General features: G+C 46.2%; 1 protein-coding gene across 1 annotated transcript; it reads left to right on the top strand.

The window, feature by feature from the left end:
• The first annotated feature begins 8,558 nt into the window (after window positions 1–8,558).
• THBD (thrombomodulin) lies at window positions 8,559–12,963 on the top strand. The gene is given in 3 exon segments (XM_081012970.1): window positions 8,559–8,690; window positions 8,692–8,743; window positions 8,745–12,963. Coding segments are annotated over 3 exon segments (1,833 nt in total). The 5' UTR covers window positions 8,559–8,661; the 3' UTR covers window positions 10,497–12,963.
• Window positions 12,964–21,125: the final 8,162 nt, after the last annotated feature.

Raw genomic sequence — 21,125 nt, 5'->3', positions numbered from 1 at the left:
GTGGCAAGGGGAAAGTGAGAGGAAGGAGAGTAAGAAGAACACTGTCTGTGTTTACTAGCACAGATTTCTGAATAGTCACAGCAACTGATACCCCATGTATACATACAGACAGACATGCAAAGAAGGACCCAGTGGGCTGGACCCAAAGGCTTGGGCCTGGGGGCAGGTAGCGGTGGTGGGGGAAAGAAGTGTGCAGACAGACACACAAGATCTCTATCTCAGGTCTGACCAGTGGATCACTGAGTTTTATCTGATTTGTACCTTTAGGTGGAAGAATAATTCCTGGAAGCTCCCGTGACTCATCCCTTCAGCTGATATGGAGGTTAGTCTCACCTTCAGTATCAGACTGTGCCAAGGGATAAGGGTGGAATGAAATTATCTCCTTAAACCCATCTTAATAAGATATTATAGGATTACCCAAACACAACCAATATATCATTTTTATTGCTTATTTGATTGATTTTGTTCTCTGCTGTGTATTAACTGGAAGATCCCTCACTTTACCTCTGAGCTAAAATCCTGCCTGCGTACTCCTAATTCCAAATAAGATAAGTGTGTATGGGAAGACTTGGCAATTGGTGGAGCACCAGCAGAAAGGAATTCTGAAACTGGAGCAGTGGAGAACATCAACTAAGAATGGCTCTTCGTGTATCCTTGCTATGTATTTTTTTAAAAAAAACATTTTTATTAAAGATTTTCTTGGTTTACAAAAGTACATGCCTTGTCTCTTTTTTCACGTTGTACAGTCTTTCTTACAAATCAGTTACAGTGGTGCCTCACAAGACGAAATTAATCCGTTCCGTGAGTCTCTTCGTCTTGCGGTTTTTTTGTCTTGCGAAACACGGCTATTAGCGACTTAGCAGCTATTAGCGGCTTAGCGGCTATTAACGGCTTAGCGGCTTTAAGAAATAGGAAACAAACTCGCAAGAACTCACAAGACGTTTCATCTTGCGAAGCAAGCCCATAGGGAAATTCGTCTTGCGGAACGACTCAAAAAACGCAAAACCCTTTCGTCTAGCGAGTTTTTCGTCTTGCGGGGCACCACTGTACATTTGTTGTGAGACTTTAGTGTTGACTACAGGATAAGGTTGGGGAAGAAGGGGTGGGGTGGTGAGGCTTTGGATCGTGTCCGTGTGGGGTTTTGTGTCAGGGTCAACTGGGTGGGTTCTCTTTCTATTTGTTTATTACATTACCTTGGTAGTGAGAGGTATTGGGGGGGCAGGGTGTGGTTGGCTGTCTGTGGTTGGACGCAGTGGGGTTTGTTTGCATTTGTCGGGGGGGGAGGGCTTGTTGGGTCAGGTAAACCAGATTGATTGATTCGTATACTGTCGGTGGATTCTTGTTGTTGCCTTGCTGGGATGTGTATGTGATAAAGGGGAGCCATAATGAGGTGAAGGCGTCCTCTTCTATTTGTCCCCGTGTCATAAGGCCCTCTGCCTGGTTCCCTGTAACCTCACTTCTCACAGTGAGGGAACCACCAAAAGCCTCAGATTTTGCAAAGTTTACGAATGTGTTCTTTAGTTAGGGTGGTTGGTGTGTTTATGGGGTCTGGTGTCGTGACCATCAGGTCATCTGCGAAGAGCCCTTAGTTTGTAGGTTTTACCTTGCACTTCCACACCCTTGATATCTGGGTTTGATTGGAGTCAGATTGCTAGGAGTTCCAGGGCCAAGATGAATAGGAAGGAAGACAGTGGGCATCCTTGTTTTGTGCCTCTTTGGATTGCTATGGTATTGGAGCGCATATTGTTAATTCTGCATTTTGCGGAGGCTTGGGAGTAAATTTGTTTGAGGGTTTGTAGGAAGTTGGGGCCAAATTTCATATTAGTTAATACTGCTAATAGATATTTCCATTCTAAGCAATCAAAGGCTTTAAGGACGTCTAGGGACATGATCGTCAGTAGGAATTTGGTTGTTTTGCTGTGTTCTGTCAGATTCAGTAGTTTCTCCTAATGGGGTTTGTTATGTTGCGACCAGGGACAAAGCCTGCCTGATCCGGCACGATTAGTTTGTATAGGAAGATTTTTAGGCGGTTAGGATTGATGTGACTATCTTATAGTCTTAGTTTCTCAATGAGATTGGGCAGTGTGATTCTGTTTTGAGGCTATCTTTGAGTGGTTTGGGGATAGAGACTATTTTGGAAGAGGTCCAGGTTTGGGGGATATCATTAAATAGGCAGGTGATGTAAGGCATCAGGGTTTCTTTGAATTTTTTTGTAGAATTCTGCTGTATAGCCATCCAGGCCTGGGGCTTTGCGTGGTTTCAGGTTTTTGAGTACCATCTCTATTTCCTCTGGGGTGAGAGGGCAGTTAAGGTTGACATGGTCAGCCTGGTTAGGAATCTTCTGATTTCCTGTTCAGGTGGGTTGTGGGAGGTGTATGGATTGGCATGAAATTCAGCAAATTCTGAGGTTATTTATTTGATGGAGGATGAAATGTTACTTTTTTAGTGACACAGTGTATTCTTGTTTTGAGTGATTCCCCCCCCCCGCATCTGTTTGCATAGTTGGGAGTTCTTCCCTCCTTATTTGTAAAAGCGTTATTTAGAATATAGGATGTTAATCATATTGTTTTGTTGATTTCTAGAGAGTCACTTTCCCTTCTTTTTTGTTCTATGAGTTTAAGGAGTTTTTTGGCTCCTATTTGTTTGAAGTGTGATGAGAGGGTCATAATGTCTTGTTCTAATTGACCAATTTTTGAGGTTTGTTTTTTAATAGATGCCCTCTCCTTTATGCAGGCTCCTCTGGTGACCACTTTCATTGTGTCCCAGAGGAGGGGAGTTGTTATGTCGCCCACATCATTATCCTTAAATTGTTTTGGAGAGTTTTCAAGAGACTCTCTTTAGCTAGTTGGTTTGTGGTTAGCATGGGGCTGAAGGACCATGATAAAATAGTTTGTGCGTCCTCTCCTATTTTCAGGATAGCTTCTACAGGGGTGTGGTCTGTGATTTTAAAGTTACCAATGTTTGTTGTTTCTACCAGGAGAAATGACCCAGAGTTGCCTGTGGATCCGAGTTTGGGAATTTTCTTAACAAACTAGATTGAATTGGGGGATGGTCTCTGCCTACAGATCTTTGCGCAGAATCTGGCAACCATCCGAGTTGTCTTGTTATCTTTGCCTAACGGGAGATTATCAATTTTTTTGCTTTACTGGGAAGTCAGCAAGCCTCACCAGCAGGGGGTCAATGGTTTCTCTACGTGCCTCTTCATAAAAGGGACATCTAAAAAATATATGTTCAGGGCTTCCTATATCCCCCAATGGACAGGCACAAATTCTCTGGTCATGTGGGACTTTTTTGAAAGATCTTTCCAAGACTGGCGAGGGCAGAGCCAAGCTTCTGGAAAGTGTAAAAGCCCTTCTTGCATTTTTTGATACAACAAAAAAGAGATATGCTGCCAGTGCAGCTATCTCTCTCTCGATTTCTACAATCTTGTAGTCGGGGCACCTTCAGCATTCCTGTTGTCTCTTGGTGTCGATAATTCTTTGCCTAACCATATCTTTTGCTTGGCCCAAGCCCAGACTTAGAAGGCCTTGAGGGGCAAAACCCAGTTTCTGAAGAGTGTTCAGGATTGCTGTCTACCATCCTGACTGGAACTGGTTGCAAAGGAACAGTGGAGCTATACCACGGGGGAGCAGTTTCAGTGACAGCCAACCGAAATAGGCTGATTTGCTAGCTTTGGGGGGTGGAATTCTGGATTATTGAGAGTGGTTACTAAGTTACTGAAATAAAAATTAAATAGTAGGGGGGCCAGAGGTTCTATTTAATTATCACCATTGAGAGAATGACTTCTCATAAAAATAAGAGTGAGGAGGATAACAGAGGCTTCGTACTCATGTTGCTCCTCCATGCCCAGGTACGGTTTCAGGGTAGCCAAAACCAAGCAGTCTTTTATGGGACCATAAAGACCACAGTAGAAAATGATTAAAGCATTAGCCTTGGTCAGACTGTGGCAAATATAGACAGTGGACAATTGTTGCTGTCTATATGAAGAATTGGTGCTTGGTGGTGCCAAGACTGAGGCTGAAACACCCCCCCCCCCATAAATGCAGTGGACTCCCTCCCAGTATCCAGAGAATGAAAGCAAGAGACATAGGAAGCAGAAGCTTGATGGCATTAACTGCTAAGTGCAGGGGAAACTGGCCACATGGCACTCTTCCTGTCTAGACATCTACTGGAAAGAGGGTTCTGCAGTGAGAACCCTTTTAACTGTCTAAAATGCTACAGGAAAGGAATGAATATATGAGCTGCATATACATTTAAAGCACCCCCCCCCCCCGCAAGAATCCTGGGAACCATTGTCTACCCTCTCGCAGCACCTCACAATTCCCAGCCCCCTTAACAAACTAGAGTTTCCAGGAATCTCTAGTGGAGGAACTGGACTTTAAACGTGCTTTAAAAGTATGGCATGTGCAGTCTTGGACTTAGATGTGCCATGGGATTATTCAGCATTTTATCTAACAGCACTGCTCTCTGTCCTGGTGAGATGCCAGTTCCCTCTCGGGTGTTGACTGCTTGCTTGCGCTTTTGGGAGGAGTGCTCGCTCCTTGGCAGTCCTTGCAGCTCCTCTGAATCACTCCAGACCACCTCGCCCTTGGAGACCGAGGGGGGATTCCGAAACTTCAAAATTCTTTTTCTTTCTAAACGTCTACAAACTGACGCAGGCAGCTGTTTCTCCTATTGAGAGTGTCATGCTCCCATGAACACCATCTTACAAAAAGCACCATTTACTCAGAGGGTGCCATGAGGCATCTTGGGAGGCAAAAAAGCATCTCTGCCATTGCACAAGAGGGGACTGAGGGCAAATGTGACAAGCTCCACAGCTGCTGCTGCTGCTGCAGAGGCTCTGGCAATGAGAAACACTGGGGGGGGGGGGATTACATTTAGCATTAATATCACAGCCAACAGCTGCAGCATTAAGAGCCAACATGAAGCCAAGTGGATGTATTGTGCAAGACTTTCTCTTGAAAGTGTTACTTCAGGCAGCAATTATGTTTGTTGCAACTCCCCTGATGCTTGCTGTAAGATGTACACATGTAATACTCCCTAGATCTTGAGACTCTTAATCTCAGGGTCGTTAGGCAAATGATTCCTGCATTGCCAGGGGTTGTACCAGATGACCCTTGTGACCCCTTCCAACTTTACAGTCCTATGATTCTACGAGCGAATGAATATATGCATCCCCAAACATGCAGGGAGAGCACTCAGAAATGCACATTTCCCCTTCATACTTTTATGAGAACATTGACGCGGCAACACTCACCGTAACCACGACAAACACAATGTGTAATGTAATGTTGTGCAATGGATGAAGTATTTCTCTGGATTCCCTTTTACAAGATTGTATCTGACAATGAAAGACACATAGCTATTCTGTGCACCAGAACTTGGTCTGTACTGTGGTGCGTATGCACTTCACTCACTAATAAGAGGAGCTCTGATGGATCAGGCCAGAATCCTGTTCTCACTGCAGCCACCCAGATGCCTGTGCGAAGCCCACAAGCTGGACACGGAAGCATGCAGCCTCAGATCCCGGAGGGGGTGTAAAACTGTAATGAGTAATAGCCATTGATAGCCTTATCCTCTCTGGACTTGTTTCAGCCCCTTTTTAAGCCGCCCGTCTTTCTGCCTCTTGCAGTAGTGACTTCCATAGTTTAACTATGCACTGTGTTAAGTTCTTCCTTTTGTCTGTCCCGAATCCTCCAATATTCAGCTTCAGTGGGGGCCCCTGACTTCCACTATTATGAAGGACAAATAGACAACAACTCTCCAGCCACTTTTCTCATGCTGTATATAAACGCCTTCCTCTGCCCCAGCTGCAACAAAACATGTCAGGCAGCAGGCGCTGCAACCTTTCAGCGGCTTGACCTCACCCCCAAAGGTGCGCTCCTCCACTGTCTCCTGAGACAGACAGATGCCAGCACACACAATTTCATACATCTCACCATGCCCTGCCTCTTACTTACTTTTTCTCTAAACGAAAAGCCCCCAAATGTTGTAATTTTTCCTCATAGGGGAAAGAGTCAGCGTATGCTCTCTACGGCATCCCATTTTCACTAGCAGAAAACCTTTCTGGCACATGCCCCACATATCAAGTCTAGAATACGATGCTCCCCTCGCACCAACTGCAGTTCTCCCTCTTGTTGCCTTGCTGTGGTTCTACGTCTGACCTTGTGATCAGGCCTTTCTCTATTTTGCTGCTTTGCTGCTCCCATTCATCCAAGAGCATCATGGGTCACCCTGTGATACTGGCAGACTGGCACAGTTCCATTTGCCTTCCTCGTGTGATGTGTCCGGTTATCACCTATGATGTTCTCTGAATCCCTTTTCAAAAGCTACTGAAAAGGGAACACAGGATGCTAACCACCAATTTTCCATGGTTAAGATGCAAATGACTCTACATCCCATTTTTTAAAATGCAGCTGTGATAGTCTTTCATACATTTAACGCACATGACTCCCCACCCGCTCCCCGGGAATCCTTGGTTCTGAAGTGTCTTCTGTGGGGAGTCACTACCAACTGTTACTGGGAGCTGCATTCCAGGACCCCTCCCTCACTGTCACCCCAAATATATCTACTTCTCTACTTCCTGTTCCCACAAGAGTCTTGGCTGCTGCTGGGAAGTCATTGCAAAATGGCCAAGGTCCTTCCTTAGTAACAGGCCAGGAAAGTGATTGATGAGATTCCAGCTCAGGGTCATCTCTGTTGTTTACTCTTCCATCAGCTCACGATGGAAGTGGGAAAGCAGGGAGCAGCCGGCAGCCTCTTCCATGCAGAACCGCTCGTGGTTTAATGCAAGGGAGCTGAGCCAGCAAGATCCAAAGCGATTTTATGAGTTCCACTGCAATGTTCTTGTTGATGGATGCAGTTTGGCAGTGCATTTCCACTGGGGAAATAAAAGTGGGTTATAAGCTGAATGAATGAGTGATATATTTATAGTATCTATATACTGCTTTTCAGACAGACCTTACAAAGTGGTTCATGCAAGGTTATTACAAGAATAAGCATCTTCTTTTTTAAAAAAAAGTTACAGGAAAATGGAAAAGAGACCTTAAGAAAAATCTGTTACTGCTTCTTCTCCATTTCACAGGGCAAGGCGGTCCTACAGATGCCCCTGTGGTGGCAGATGGGGGGAGGCAGGGGCCACTCTGGAAGGTGGTGGCAATTTCCTAAGTTTCTTTCTTTTGCACTTCCATATATTTCCCATGGGACGCAGGTGGCGCTGTGGGTTAAACCACAGAGCCTAGGACTTGCCAATCAGAAGGTTGGTGGTTCGAATCCCCGCAACAGGGTGAGCTCCTGTTGCTCTGTCCCTGCTCCTGCCAACCTAGCAGTTTGAAAGCACGTCAAAGTGCAAGTAGATCAACAGGTACCTCTCTGGCGGGAAGGTAAACGGTGTTTCCGTGTGCTGCTTTGGTTTGCCAGAAGTGGCTTAGTCATGCTGGCCACATGACCCAGAAGCTGTACGCCGGCTCCCTCGGCCAGTAAAGCGAGATGAGCGCCGCAACCCCAGAGTTGGCCACGACTGGACCTAACAGCCAGGGGTCCCTTTACCTTTACATTTCCCATAACTGACCTGAGTGAGCTGGTGTTATACGGCAGCAAAGAGACTGATCTCCCCACCCCAGTACCAAACCTGTCCTGTCATGAACTCAGTAGATGGCCTTTGGCAAGGCAAGTTCTATCCCATCCCACTGGAAAATTGGGAATAGTAATATTGCCTAGTTCTTGTGCTATGTCAATCAGGCTGCCTCATGGCCTGTGCCCTGTCTCAAGTGCTGTTCCTGGTCATGTTTTGAGAGACAGAGATATATGAAGTACAACCAAATCCATTCCGTTAAGCAGCCTTTTGAAAAGGAAAGTGGTATAATCAGTCCATTCACTGCTTCAGAAGTCAGAACACCGTTTTAAGAGATTAAAAGCAGCAGCAGCAGAACCTCCCTAGTGGACAGGTGAGGTAACCTCTGTTGAGAGCATGCACACATACGTAAATATACAAGCAAGACCTGGTGTTGTATACTGGCTCATTGAAACTTGCCTTTGTGCTGCCTTTCCCTGTCCAAGCACTTTTTTCTTTTGCCTGGCCTTTCCCCACAAAACCCCACTCTTTGCTGCTGAATCAAAACAAACAGCAATCCATGGAAAAACTGAATTGCCCTTTGTTCTTATTCAGTGTTAAAGAGGTTTTCCAGGGGACAGGGGCAGACCTGATCTTTCAAATTTCAGTGGTGCTCTGAGCCAGGCCAAAATTTCATATCCCTGCCTTTCGCCTTCTGTTCTGTACATGCCCTAGGCCATAGTTGCAACGCCCTGCAACACCTCCCTCAGCTCAGCACACGGTATGCGGGAACCCAGTCATGCTCCCCTAAATACTCCTCGGCTTGGAAATCAGCGAGGCAAAATAACACAAACAAAAAACTCCCGAGATACAGACTGGGAAAGTGCGGGCCTGTGCTTCAGAAGTGCGGACGGCTCCTAAGTTTGTGCATGTGGCGCAATGGATAGGGAGCGCAAGAGAAGCAGAGTCCGCGCTGCCACCCGCAGCCAGACTCACTTTTCTCGCGCGCTTCCCCACTGGAACGCAAACGCGTGTTGAGCGGCCGCCCCTCGCGGAACTCCCGGCTGCAGGTCCGGGCCGCACGTGTGGCCGTTTCCCTGCTGCCAGGGATGCGGCGTCTCTTCGGGGCGCGGGGGCGCCCGGGGTCTCCGCGAGGCGCTGCCCGGGGCTGAGGGCGGGTCGGGCGCGGCCGGGGCGCGCTGCTTGGGCGGCCCTTCCTTCGCAGCCGGGAGCCCCGCCTTCCGCCCCCTCCCGCGACTCCTCGGCCCCGGGAGGTTTCCTCCCGACGGGCGGCGTTTCCCTTCCCTTCCCGGAGCCGCCGTCCCCACCCAGCCCGGGCCGCCCGGAGGCCGTTATAAGCGCGGCGCGCCGAGGGCGGGAAGCTTCGCCCGCCAGGATGCGGCTCCTCGCCAGGCTCCTGCTGGCGGCGGCGGCGCTGGCCGGCCGAGGCAGCGGCGGCGTGGCGGAGGCGGCGGCCCCTTCGGGCGCGCAGTGCCTGGGCGCCGTGTGCTACGGCTTGTTCTGGGGGGCGCGCAGCTTCGCGCAGGCCAGCGAGGGGTGCGCGGCGGGCGGCGGGCACCTGATGACGGTGCGCTCGACGGTGGCGGCCGAGGCGGCGGCGGTGCTGCTGGGCGGCCGCGCGGGCGGCGCGTGGCTGGGCCTGCGGCTGCCCGACGGCTCGTCGTGCGTGGAGCCGGCCAAGCGGCTGCGCGGCTTCCTCTGGGTGACGGGCGACGAGCGCACGGACTACGAGGCCTGGGCCGAGGCGGCGGCGGCGGCGGCGCCGTCGTGCGGCCCCCGGTGCGCGCTGCTGAACGAGCGGCAGAGCTGGGAGGAGCGCGCCTGCGACGCCGCCGCCGCCGGCTTCCTCTGCGAGTACAGCTACCCCGGCGGCACGTGCGACCCGCTGGCCCTGCCCGCGCCCGCGCCCGCCGTCTCCTACCTGACGCCCTTCGGCGCCCGCGAGAGCGAGCTGCTGGCCGCCCCGCCGGGCACGGCGGCCGAGGTGGCCGGCCTGGAGGCCCGCCTGGAGTGCGGCGCGCCCGGGGGCGGCCCGGCGCGGTGGGGCTCGGCGGCGCCCGGCGCCTGGGACTGCCGGCTGGAGAACGGCGGCTGCCAGCAGCACTGCGTGGCCTCGGCCGACGCCCCCCTCTGCATGTGCAGCGTGGGCTACGCGCTGGGCGCCGACGGGCGGAGCTGCCTGGACGTGGACGACTGCCGGGCCGAGCCGAGCCCTTGCGAGCAGGAGTGCGTGAACACCCAGGGCGGCTTCGAGTGCCTCTGCTATGAAACCTATGAGCTGGTCGAGGGCAGGTGCCTGCTGAAAAATCGCAAGTGCGAGGAGTTAATGTGCGAGCACGAATGTGCAGATGTCAAGGGAGAGTATAGGTGCACCTGCTCTGAAGGGTATAAGCCCCATCCCCAAATGCCGAATAGGTGTGTGATGTTCTGCAATGAGCCCAGCTGCCCAGCTGAGTGCGACCCCCACACCGGGGACACCTGCTACTGTGCAGATGGCTTTATCTTGCAAGACGACCCAGATGGGACAAGGGTCTGCGTGGATATTGATGAGTGTGATTCTGGAAGTTGCCAGAAACTGAAGTGCATTAACGTGCCAGGCAGCTATATGTGTCTCTGTCCAGGTGGGCAGTTGTGCAAGGAACCACCAGATGAAACAGAGTACTCTGGTGATGCTGAAACTTATTCCACACCCTCAGTTCCCTCCTTTATCCCACCCAAGGAGGAAGATGCTGGCAGAAGCCAAGGGGTATTGATTGCTATCATTGTTAGTACCACATTGATGGTTATAGCGTTAGTAGCGATTTTGTGCTACTTGGTGAAAAAACGCTGCACTTTACCCACCGTAATGGATTACAAATGCCAACAATCTGAGACTGGGGTGCCATTGCAGCAAGTAGTCACCCCAAACAGCGCCTCTTCCTGACGGAAAATGTGGACCTTCACATGTGAGGGAAAGAAGTGGGAATGGGGGAGAGCTAAATTATTTGAATACTGGATGGGAAATGCCTGTGAATTCCCCTCGGAACCGCTGTGCAAACACTGCTTCTTGAGAGTGGTCCTACAAATGCCATGCATTGAGGTCAATGTCAGTGTGTGACACTTTCCTGTGCATGAATCCCAAGGCGAGAGCGAATGCGCAGCAGGAGGGCGCCTGGACTGCATTCAGCTCTAGGACTTCTGCTCCAACTGCTTTTTCTCCAGATGCAGACTTCATGATTTCTTTCTCTCTCTCAACCAGACATGAAACTAACGGTGCCTTTCTTCTAAAAATGACTTTTTGTTAGTTTTGAAAACTTGGTTACCTAAAATAAAAAATAATAAAAAGGGGCTGTATTTTATTAGCATTGTTTTACAATGTATTGATACTGATGTATTTTCAGTCTGCTTCATGCATCTGATAAAAGGTGTTTGCTACAAAGCTTATGCCACATCAACCACTTAGGATACAGAACTACTATGCAACTCTCAATTTATTTTAATGGTCACTTGTCAGTAGAACTTCTAATTAGGATCAACGTGTAGTTTTTATGTGGCAGGAGCAGTTTTGCATATTTGCAGTTAAGAAGGTGTGTTTTATGTAGCAGCAACATTAGGAAGCTCCCTTCCACTGAGTCAGACCGTTGGTCTATCTCAGTGGTTCCCAATTAGGGGTCAGAACGCACCCAGTGGATTCACGGCCCCATCCCTCCCCCCCCCTTTTGGTCATTTTTGCATGGTAATATCACAGATTTTATGGTCTGTTTTTTAGTAAACCTAAAAACCTTTGCTTATTAGGGGCTCCCCCACATTTTGTTAAAAAAATGCTTTGCAGAGGTAACTACCATAGAGTTATCAAAATTTTCAAAAGTAGGGGGTCCATGCCTTGGCTTTTGAAAAATAGGGGGTCCTCCATAATTACCTAACTGTGAACCACTGGTCTATCTTATTCATTATTGTTTGCACAGAGATTCAGCAGGGCGTGGAGCTCTGCCATACTCCCCCCCTCATCCCAGTGAAATATCTGTTTTACAATCTCATTTTCAGGCTGTGGGGTTTTTTTGTTTTTGTTTTGCAAAACAACAAATTATTTAACATTGTCAAATTCAGAAACATAATCTGTAGTTATTCAGACATTTATTTTGCTGAACTGAATTCTTTTGTCTTCATCCTATTTTCTTTTCCATTGCAAAATTTTCACTGATGTCTTTGAAAGTGGGTTCATGCCCTTTCCTCTTGCTTCTCAGTATCATGGTGGGGAAATCTGTATTATGGTGTTTAATGTCCTCATTTCGGACTTTTTTATTAAAAAGGTGGTAAAATAGACTTCAGATCCAATTTTAAAACCAGTTCCATATCAAATCAAGCCTAGAGCATTAAGTTAAGTGCTTCACATTGGAAGAGCTGAAGACAAATCTGAACTTCAACAGGACCCTGAAGAAGTCTGCTTTAAAGATTTATCTCATCTGTGCCTTTTGTGAGTTATGACTCCAGCCTCGCACTGTGTTCTTGGTAAAGAGTGGACAATCCTACAAAAACTCTAGCTGAGTTTAGGCTTTTTATTTGCTTGGCACAGTTCTGACTAAACAACCTTGATATTTCCGATTGTGTTAAAACGTGACCTTTTTAAAAAGTGAAAGTGAGTGGGAGAGGTATTTTTCATCAGCTGTTTTGTAAACTTCATAGTTGCAAGTATTTATTTATTTATGGGATATATATCATTGCGGAATAATGGTTCCATCCCATGGGTGAATAATAAAATTTATATGAAAAGTACAATAGCCTTCAGACGCTGGCCACAGGCTTGTGTGCCAGTCTACCATATTTCACTTGACTGAGACTGCAGCCCCATCACATCTGGGAGTAAGCCTCACCCAATTCAGTGGTACTTCCACCTGAGTAGGCTGGGTTAGGACTGCAGCCTGATGCATGGAATAGCCAGCCTCCCCGCAACTGGTCTGTACAATTATGAAAAACATTCACAAATATAAGTTAAATAAAACCACGTTAGCTTGATGCCTATCCTTGATTAATAATGCTGTGATTGTGACAGTACTGATTATACAATAATGGTTCTATAATATGATAAAATGTCTAAGGCCACAACTGTATGCTCGCCTGGAAGGAAGTCCTGTTGAACTTAATGGGGTTACCTTTGAGTAGACACATGGGTGATAATCCAGCAACATTTCATTCATGGCTGATGCTGAACTGGTTTTTACTGCTAGATGAATCAACAAAAGCTTTAGTTTGTTGATCAGTGGAGACAAATTTAAACTGGTGGGGTTTGAGTTTACATTTTATTTTAAGGTTACTTTAAAATAAGTGAGAAAGAAATAAGAGAAATAAGAGAAAAAAATACTGTACTATGGTAGATATGAACTTTTCCGCTAATAAACATGACTTTAAAGCTTTTTTCATTTATATTATGTAATATAAGCATCATAGGTGCCAGCTCCCTTGGGCCCAAGCACCCGCAAAATTACCCATGAATTTCAGCACCCACTGCCCTGGGCACCCACAGGTGCAGGGCCACGCTGGCACTCCTGGTAAGCATAATGTAGAATGAAACTAAGCACATCATCACATGAAAAAGGGGGAAATCTCAGAATTCAAGTGATACAAATCAGAATTCATGATTGTGAGAGTATTTGATTATATAATTAGCAATGGATCCCTGAGCTTTAATCATTGATTGATTCTTTGCAAAAAAAAAATTAATATGCTGTTAATTTCTAACAGCTAAATAATTCCAGAACTTTTTCTAAGCTATTGCATTTGTAAACATATATGGCAGAGAGGTTCCTGTGTGCTTATAGGTACCGTAATTCTGCTTATATGAAGGAACGTTATCCAGGTATTAGCTGCTTTAGAAAACTCAATAGCTCCATTTAACACTGTTTTCCAAAAATTTCCTCTGGTAGTGTTAGCCTTTTTTTTTTTAAATCAAATTGTAAGTTATCTTCAGTATCTCAAAAAGGCACCATATTGTGGGGATTTGGTAATATTGCAATTCATCCCTAAATTTATTCAGTTAAAGCCAATTATTAATCAACTAAAAATCTTCATTTGGTTGTTAGCCTCAATTTCATTATATACACAGATCACACCAGAAAGGCCTGTTTGTTTTTAATACCAGGATACCCAGATTTGTGACTTGCTGTGGTGTTTTTTGCGGATGCAAATCATTTTCAGTAACACGGATCAATGTTGTAATTACCGTATTTACTTGAATCTAATGCTCACCTTTTTTGGCCAAATTACGTTTCAAAAATTAAGGTTCGCATTAGATTCAATGGCACAATTACATTTGCCAGCATATACTTTTTTCATTTCAAGGTTCTGAAAACTGAGGTGTGCATTAGATTCAATGGCACCTCAGACTTGAGTAAATATGGTGCTTACCTTCCTCATCTCCTTTCCCTTCCCTGGGATCTGGTTTACCTAAAAACAATATAAAATACAACCAATTTTAATAAAAATTCCAAAAAACAAAAGATAGAAAGAAAACTAATGCAAAACACTGATCAAATCTCTGTCTTTTAAAAAGAGCACTCAGATAAGGATAACATCAAAGCAGCCAATTTGCCTATATCAAAGCAAGTGAATATAAGAATATATGAGCTCATGGTTACAACTACTACCAATTAATTGTGGGGTTATCTTGACTACCAAGATGGCGTATGCAGAGCTCCCTAGGTGACTCTTAACATCCAGCAGCAAGAACTGACTAAACCTGCATTACTGATACAGAAAAGTGACTTTACACAAGAATATGTTAGTGACTTGACAGATGCTTTTCATAAAGTTGAACATTGTGTGGCAAAAATGAGAGTGGAAAGGATGTAGTACTTTTCCATCCAGGAAGAAGTGACTCTGCAATTGGAAGAAATTGCCTAGCAAGAATGCAAAATGTATGTCTTAGCTAAAGAAGATTAGCTAATCTATCCTTGCAGATATGGAAAGGCTACTTCTGCCCTTTTGTAGAGAACCTTTACACTGATTTATTGACAGAAAAGAAGGTGACTTGGCTGCAAAGGCTGGCAACCACCTCAGGAGGAAGAGGTGTTGCAGCAGACACCCATGCCTTCTGAAGAGGGTCATGTCTTGGAGGAGGAATTGCCTGGAAATTCTAATGAATGAAATTACAGTAGCTGTTATTCTCTATATCCCTTTGCTGAGCTAGAGGTGCTGTGCTTTGCTCCTCCTTCCAGGAAGGAATCCAGTTTCCTCAGGGAGCATTCAAATGTTGGCAAGCTTCTCTTAGATATATATTCTCACCCCAAAACCTCACAGCGGGTCAATGCAGCTGCTCTTGCCAGGCAGCCTTGTGAAACCAAGGTGGCGATCATATTTCTTCATTCCCCCACACTTCCTTGGCTGCACTCCTTTGCTGTGTGAACATTCCTAGGTATTCTCACTGTCTGCATGGGTCATTTTATTGCGAAAATAGAAATCTTCACACACTGTCTGAAACTGTGCAGGGCAACACAAAAACTACTGAATGATGATTTGACAATGCTGTTGTCTGGATGCTTCATAAAAAGCATGAGAAGACTTCCGTGGAGGCAGTTCAAGTTAGTTGGCTGGAATATTGTTGGATGCCGGTCATGGCTGTACTATCAAAGGGCTTAAGAGTACCTCTCTGAAAAGATGGAAAACCTGTTTTCTAAAACAGACATGGCTAACATGTCCCCCTTCAGATGTTATACTACAACTCCTCTCAACATGAGGGCATTGTGTTGGCTGCTCCTGCTCTAAAGGTTCCTATGCAAGTCTTTGGGTGAAATGTCATATGATAGTCAGGCAGGAGTTAGGCAGTTGGTATTCTCTGTTTTTCTCCACCAAATGGGCAGCTGAGCATTTTGTAATGGCATTGTTTTAACAGCGGGCAGAGAAAAAATTTTTTGTAGGAAGACTGGATTTTTTTATCTTCACGTAAGCTTTGGGGTTTAGATTAGTTTTAAAACATTTGATTACAGAGAGTTAACTATTGTCTCTATGAATGCATGTTGGTTGTCCTGTGTGCATTGAGTTCCACCTGCCAGGCGCTTTTCTTGCACCAGCCCCACGGAAATGAGTGGAAGCTGCCTGCCTGTGCTCTTGCATATCACCCCTACCTCACTTTTCACTATATTCACAAAATGGCATACAAAAAGGAGAGAAAAGAATAAACATACGGGATAGAACATTTGAAACATCAGAAAATAGAAAAAACGACAGCTTTCATAGTGCAAATTGTTGTTGCTAACTTATTTATACCCTGCTTTCCCCCCTGATGGGACTCAAAGTAGTTTACAGATTAAAAGCAAGATGCAAAGACATCTTGAAAGTGTATTAAACAAAAGGCTGCATTGGAAGGCTGCAGTTTTGACCAGATGAGCCACTGGGGAAGGGTGGTCTTAACATCATTTCCCATTTAAAATCACTTCACCAAACTGATCCTTGTCCCTTTCCTGCCCCCGAACTTCTCTATCCCCCCCCTTACTCACCATCCAGGGCATGGGAGTAGCCAAGAGGGGCAGGAGGGCAGCTGCCCCCTAAATCAATACAAATCTGAGGATCTGCCCACTTCCAAACCCCTGGCTACGCTCATGGTGCAAAGTGTTGCTGGTGGTGGCAGTGGGTCCAACTGAAATCCCGCAGCTCCGCCGGTGGCTGAGCCATCCTCTCCCCCTTCCACTTGACCATTTTTCTCTGCAGGCATTTGGAGTGGGGGTGGGGATTTCCTTGTGCATTTCCACTGACCACAAAAAAAGCATTTTTAGTAAAAATAAAATAAAATAAAAGTTACGCTACTCTTAGATAAAAGCACACACTAGATGTTCATCTTGACCTAACACCACAACCTGTTTCCCAAAACATGCAGCGCAAACAGAAAAATCTTTCCTGAAAGCCACCCCAGCAAAGTCTATGGAAGAAAACCATAGACCACTTGCTGAAGTATCTCATCAAACTTTTAACTTGTTCAGAGTAAGCCGTTTCTTACCCTTTCTACCTCAAATTTGGCAGGGGTTCTCCCCATACTTACCACTCCCACATGACCAAGTTTCAAATTGGTCTGTTGAACCGTTTTCTAATTGTGAGCCATACAACCTACTTCCCCCCACCCGATGGCTCATGCTGAACTCACCCTTAACGTGGGGCCATTACTGCATTTAAAAAATCCAACTAGGGCTGAGTATTTGGGTGATAAATACTTGCTCAACTCACTAGTGAAATGTAGGTGAAATATTTTATTGTGAAATAATAATGGTCAAGTACTTACAATGTTAACTTAGTAGAACTGTTAAAGATGAAAAGAGAGCCAAAGACATGCAGTGCTGACCAAAACCTGGAGTTAGTTATTTGAAGCTTGAATCCTAGAGTTGGAAGGGACCAGGAGGATACCTAGTCCAGCCCCCTTGAACTTGTAACCCTGAGAGTAACAGTCTCATGTTCCATCTCTATCTTGAAAATCTAGATTAATAAAATTATGGGTTGTTTTTTTTTTTTAAAAAATGTTCTATCTCATGAGCTGTCCCTTAAGAAGCAACATTCTAAATATTTTCTGTCAGTTACTATTTGTAGCTAACAATGTTGTACAAATATTAAAGAAAAGGATCTGTTCTTAGCTGTGATCCCAGATCCTTCAGGATAGCCAGGGGTAGAATGGCACAAAAACAATACTTGGCAGATTCCTTCACTCAGTTAGTTTTTCAAGGTATGGAAAATGCCAGATTGTCAATATTTGTGACACAAAGGCACACTTTCTCATGCCTCTGGTCTATTGAAAATGTCAGCTTGTCAACATTTCCATCCACCTTAGGCAAAGATTCTGACCAATGTAGACAAAATAAGCAGATTTTCTGTTGCTAAGAAAATAAAAATTACTGAAACACATTTTTAGTCTGCTGTTCTACCCTACAGAAGGCAAAATCACAGAAAATAGACCAGGACTTTAAGATGCTAGAGAAGTAAAACTTAGAAAAGGAGAAGTTTAATAGAAATGATTTTCAAACTGATATTCTATCAGTAAGACAAAGTCTTCTTCAAACAAAGTGATTTTTCTTCTTGATGGCATTTCCTGTACTTTTTGTTGGCACCCGTCTGTCTCAAGAGACAATGGAGTGTGCCTCGGGGGGGGGGGGGGAATCAAACTGCTGTGTTAACAGTACTAAAGTGACCTCCCTGGAACACAAGCCTGGGTAGTGTGTATGGATGTCTTGGGCTGCCCAGACCTACAAGTATATCAGGTATTAAAAATGAAAATGCCATGGGGTACTTTTTGGGCACATTGCCTAATCTTGGATCCTCTTTCTCCTAATTTAGACTTATTTTACCGCATTTCCTATAGGGTTATAAAAACTAATCACTGGTGTGGATGAAAAAAAGCAGGATACAGAGTTTCAGTTGCTGCAGTGGTGCTTTGTAGTGTTAAAGTGGGTAGATCAGCCAAATATGATTTTTGTTGTTGTTGCAGTAGCCCAATTTTAGTGGCAAAGTAGACAACTGTAGACCACTATTCCAAGTGTGCCTGCCTGCCATTGTTGGAGGAGGGGGGCAGGGTCAGCTAGGTAATGTCTCCTTCTTTGTAAAGGACAGGACGGAGAGCCTTTTGACCTTCACCGGCTGCCTGGCCCATAGGCACACCTAGAAAGGGACATCAGGAAAAAGTGACAGACATTAAGAAGACCAATGAGAAAATAGTGTTTCAGTGAATTGTTGATCACCAGCACATGAGATTGTTGTGGTGCTCAGCATATAATGAGACACAGGAGTGGGGAACGTCAACATTTTAATTTGCCACAGACAACAACAACAAACTCTTGGGCTGGCACCCAGGCTAGCTTAAACAATGACAGATGCAACTGGGAATGCCTTTGACAGATGGTGACCTACATTTTAAATTGAGTTCTGATGCTGGCTGACAGCAAAGGCACGAGTAAGACTCTGCAGATGCTGGATAGCTCAGTTGCTTAGAGCCTGGTGCTGATAACGCCAAGGTTGCTGGTTTGATCTCGTAAGGGACAGCTGCCTTTTCCTGCACTGCAGGGGGTTGGACTAGATGACCCTCAGGACCCTTTCAACTCTATGATTCTTTGTCCCCCCCCCCCCAGCCCTGCAGGATTCTGGATACACACCTACATGTGTCAGCCTCTATATATGTGTTGCTATCTCTTTCTTTATATTTTGGAGAAAGGCCACATTCTTAGGCAGTCCAAGTACAGGTGTGGGAGATTTTAGTTTAGTGCTGTTAATCACTTGGCAAAATGGTCAAAGCATATATCCATTTAAAGTCAGCTTGCTTGTTGCCAGACGCTGCAGAGGAAAGCAAAAAAATCTCATCAGGAGGGCGGGGGCAAATCCTTGTTGCTATCACAGCACTTTCTCCTGGATTTTCCACTTCACACTATTCCATTGCAGAAATATCACCTTTTAAAGCACTGAATGTGCTGTATTTGTCCTGGGAAATTGCTACTTTTTTCTGCAGGTAGCACAGCCACACCCAGTGCTATTGCAATTTGCTATCTTTTCATGGAGAATGCGGAACAGTTTCACATAGACAAAATGTATCAGCTGCCTATGCTTGCTGAGCACATGAGAAACCTCAGAACTTCAATTGCCTTTTCAAAAGCTGAGGGAGCCATTCAGGGCAGGACATTCTGCTGCCTGAGGCGAAGGCCACCCCAAGCCCACGTACAGAAGCAGAAAGGAGTGGCAGAAGTTGGCGATGGCAGCGAGACAACATCCTTCGTCTTGCCCCCACTCCCTGTCTCCCAACATCAGCCACCTGAGCCACTTGTCTAATTGTAAGGCTCAGCCCTGACAGGGTGCAATTCACTGAGAAGTTCTCTTTAGCAGTTTCAAGTTTGGTCTTTCATTTTTTCAACAAGACATCTGTTTTTCATAATTGAAGTTAGCAATTTTTTTGGGGGGGGGAGGGTTGCAAGTAGTTAGCCTTACTAGGGTACACAATAGCCTGAACCAGCGCTGCATGTCCCTCTCAAGACTGACCACCCCTCCCCATTTCTTGGTCTCCTTCCTTACCGCAACCTATTATCCCCCAACAAAGCTTTCTGGGCTGGGTTCTCCTCCCCTGCCTTGTGTAAGTTTCTCCTGATATGACAGCGGAATCAGGCAGAAATATTTAGTAGGAAGATAAAGACTGTGAAGAATGGAAGGGAGGGAACCTTTCCTGTTACACTTTTTGTCTGTGTTTCATGCCTGAAAGACTGTGGAAGGGCGAGTGTTTCCGGAGTTTATCTTGAGTGGCATTTAATTTGAGCCAGATACAAAAGGAACAATCAATGCTGAATCTTTTTCAGTTGGAAGAAATGACAAATCCTGCATTTTCATCACGTCTCTTCCAGCAGTATTGCTCAAAGAACAGCAAAATATCACCTCTGGGGCAACATCTGGAGAAAAGGTCAATCTTGAGAGGCCTGAGCCAACTTGAGAGCAAGAGGCACTAACCTGCTCTTGGAATTGGTGCCAAATCCATTGTTATCCTATCTTGAGGTTTCTGGTTCACTTTCCTGAGCAAAAATAGTAAACTCAGGGCATAATAACAATAGCATAATGACTTCCTCATGAACACCCATTGCACTTGGCAGAGTAATTTAAGCAAAGAGACAACAGGCCTCCCCCCTTTCACTGTTGACAACGGAGGAGAGCACAAAGGGAGAGGAGGAGAGAGGGCACCTGGGAAGAATATGTGCAAGTGTAGGGACAGGTTCCTAGGGCTCATCCATACCTTCTCTTGAGCTGTATTTTGATCATATAGCACAGGGGTTGGCAAACTAAGTCCCACTGGCCAGATCAGCCCCAATTGCCTTCAAAATCTGGCCCTTGGACTGTCCATGGATCAGCGTGGGGGTTCTGTTCATTCGGGCGGCGCCATCCCCCCCCACACAGCGGTGGCGCCTCCTCCCTCCCTCCTCCAGGCTTCTACCCGTCCTGCCTAGAGGAGGAAGGGGGCTGGGCTGAGCTGGCTGAGCACTTTCACACCATTCATCTTCCCTCCGCCGCCGCCGCCCTGGTGCTCCTGTGGGCCAGAGAGCGGAGCGGACGAGATCCCTCTGCCTACCCACGAGAAGCAGCAGCCGAGGTGGTGGTGGCAGTGGCAGCCCCTGGGAAGGTAAGCGCAGTGGGTGGGGGTGGAGGTGGGGAGGAGGACTGCTTGCCCCCCTCGCCTCTTCTTCCAGCTCCCCCCTCCCTGGTGCCGCTTCTCTGGCCCGCCACAAGGTCTGAGGGACAGTGGACTGACCCGCGGCTAAAAAAATTTGCCGACCCCTGATATAGCACACCGACTAATTCCCCTGGGTCCAAGAATTTTTCTGGTTGTTCCATGGCTGAGCCTTGTGAAAATCTGATCTTATCCACTGAACAGAAGCTCAGTTAAGCAAATCTCTCTTTGGATTATCTGTGCAACTGGTAAGATCCAACTCAGTGGGAATGATTGGATTTTCACAAGAGGCAGCCATGGAAGAAAACTGCAGCAGTTCTCCTTCCGAAATTTGGCAGAAGGGGCCAATGCGCCTGCAAAGTCTGGGCTGTCTCTGTCCAGGGAAGGGAGCAACGAGCACAACAGCCC

Source organism: Podarcis pityusensis (genome assembly GCF_964106645.2).
Source record: "Podarcis pityusensis genome assembly, chromosome: 7".
NCBI classification, from domain to species: Eukaryota; Metazoa; Chordata; class Lepidosauria; order Squamata; family Lacertidae; genus Podarcis; species Podarcis pityusensis.
This window is presented reverse-complemented; position numbering and strand designations above follow the sequence as displayed.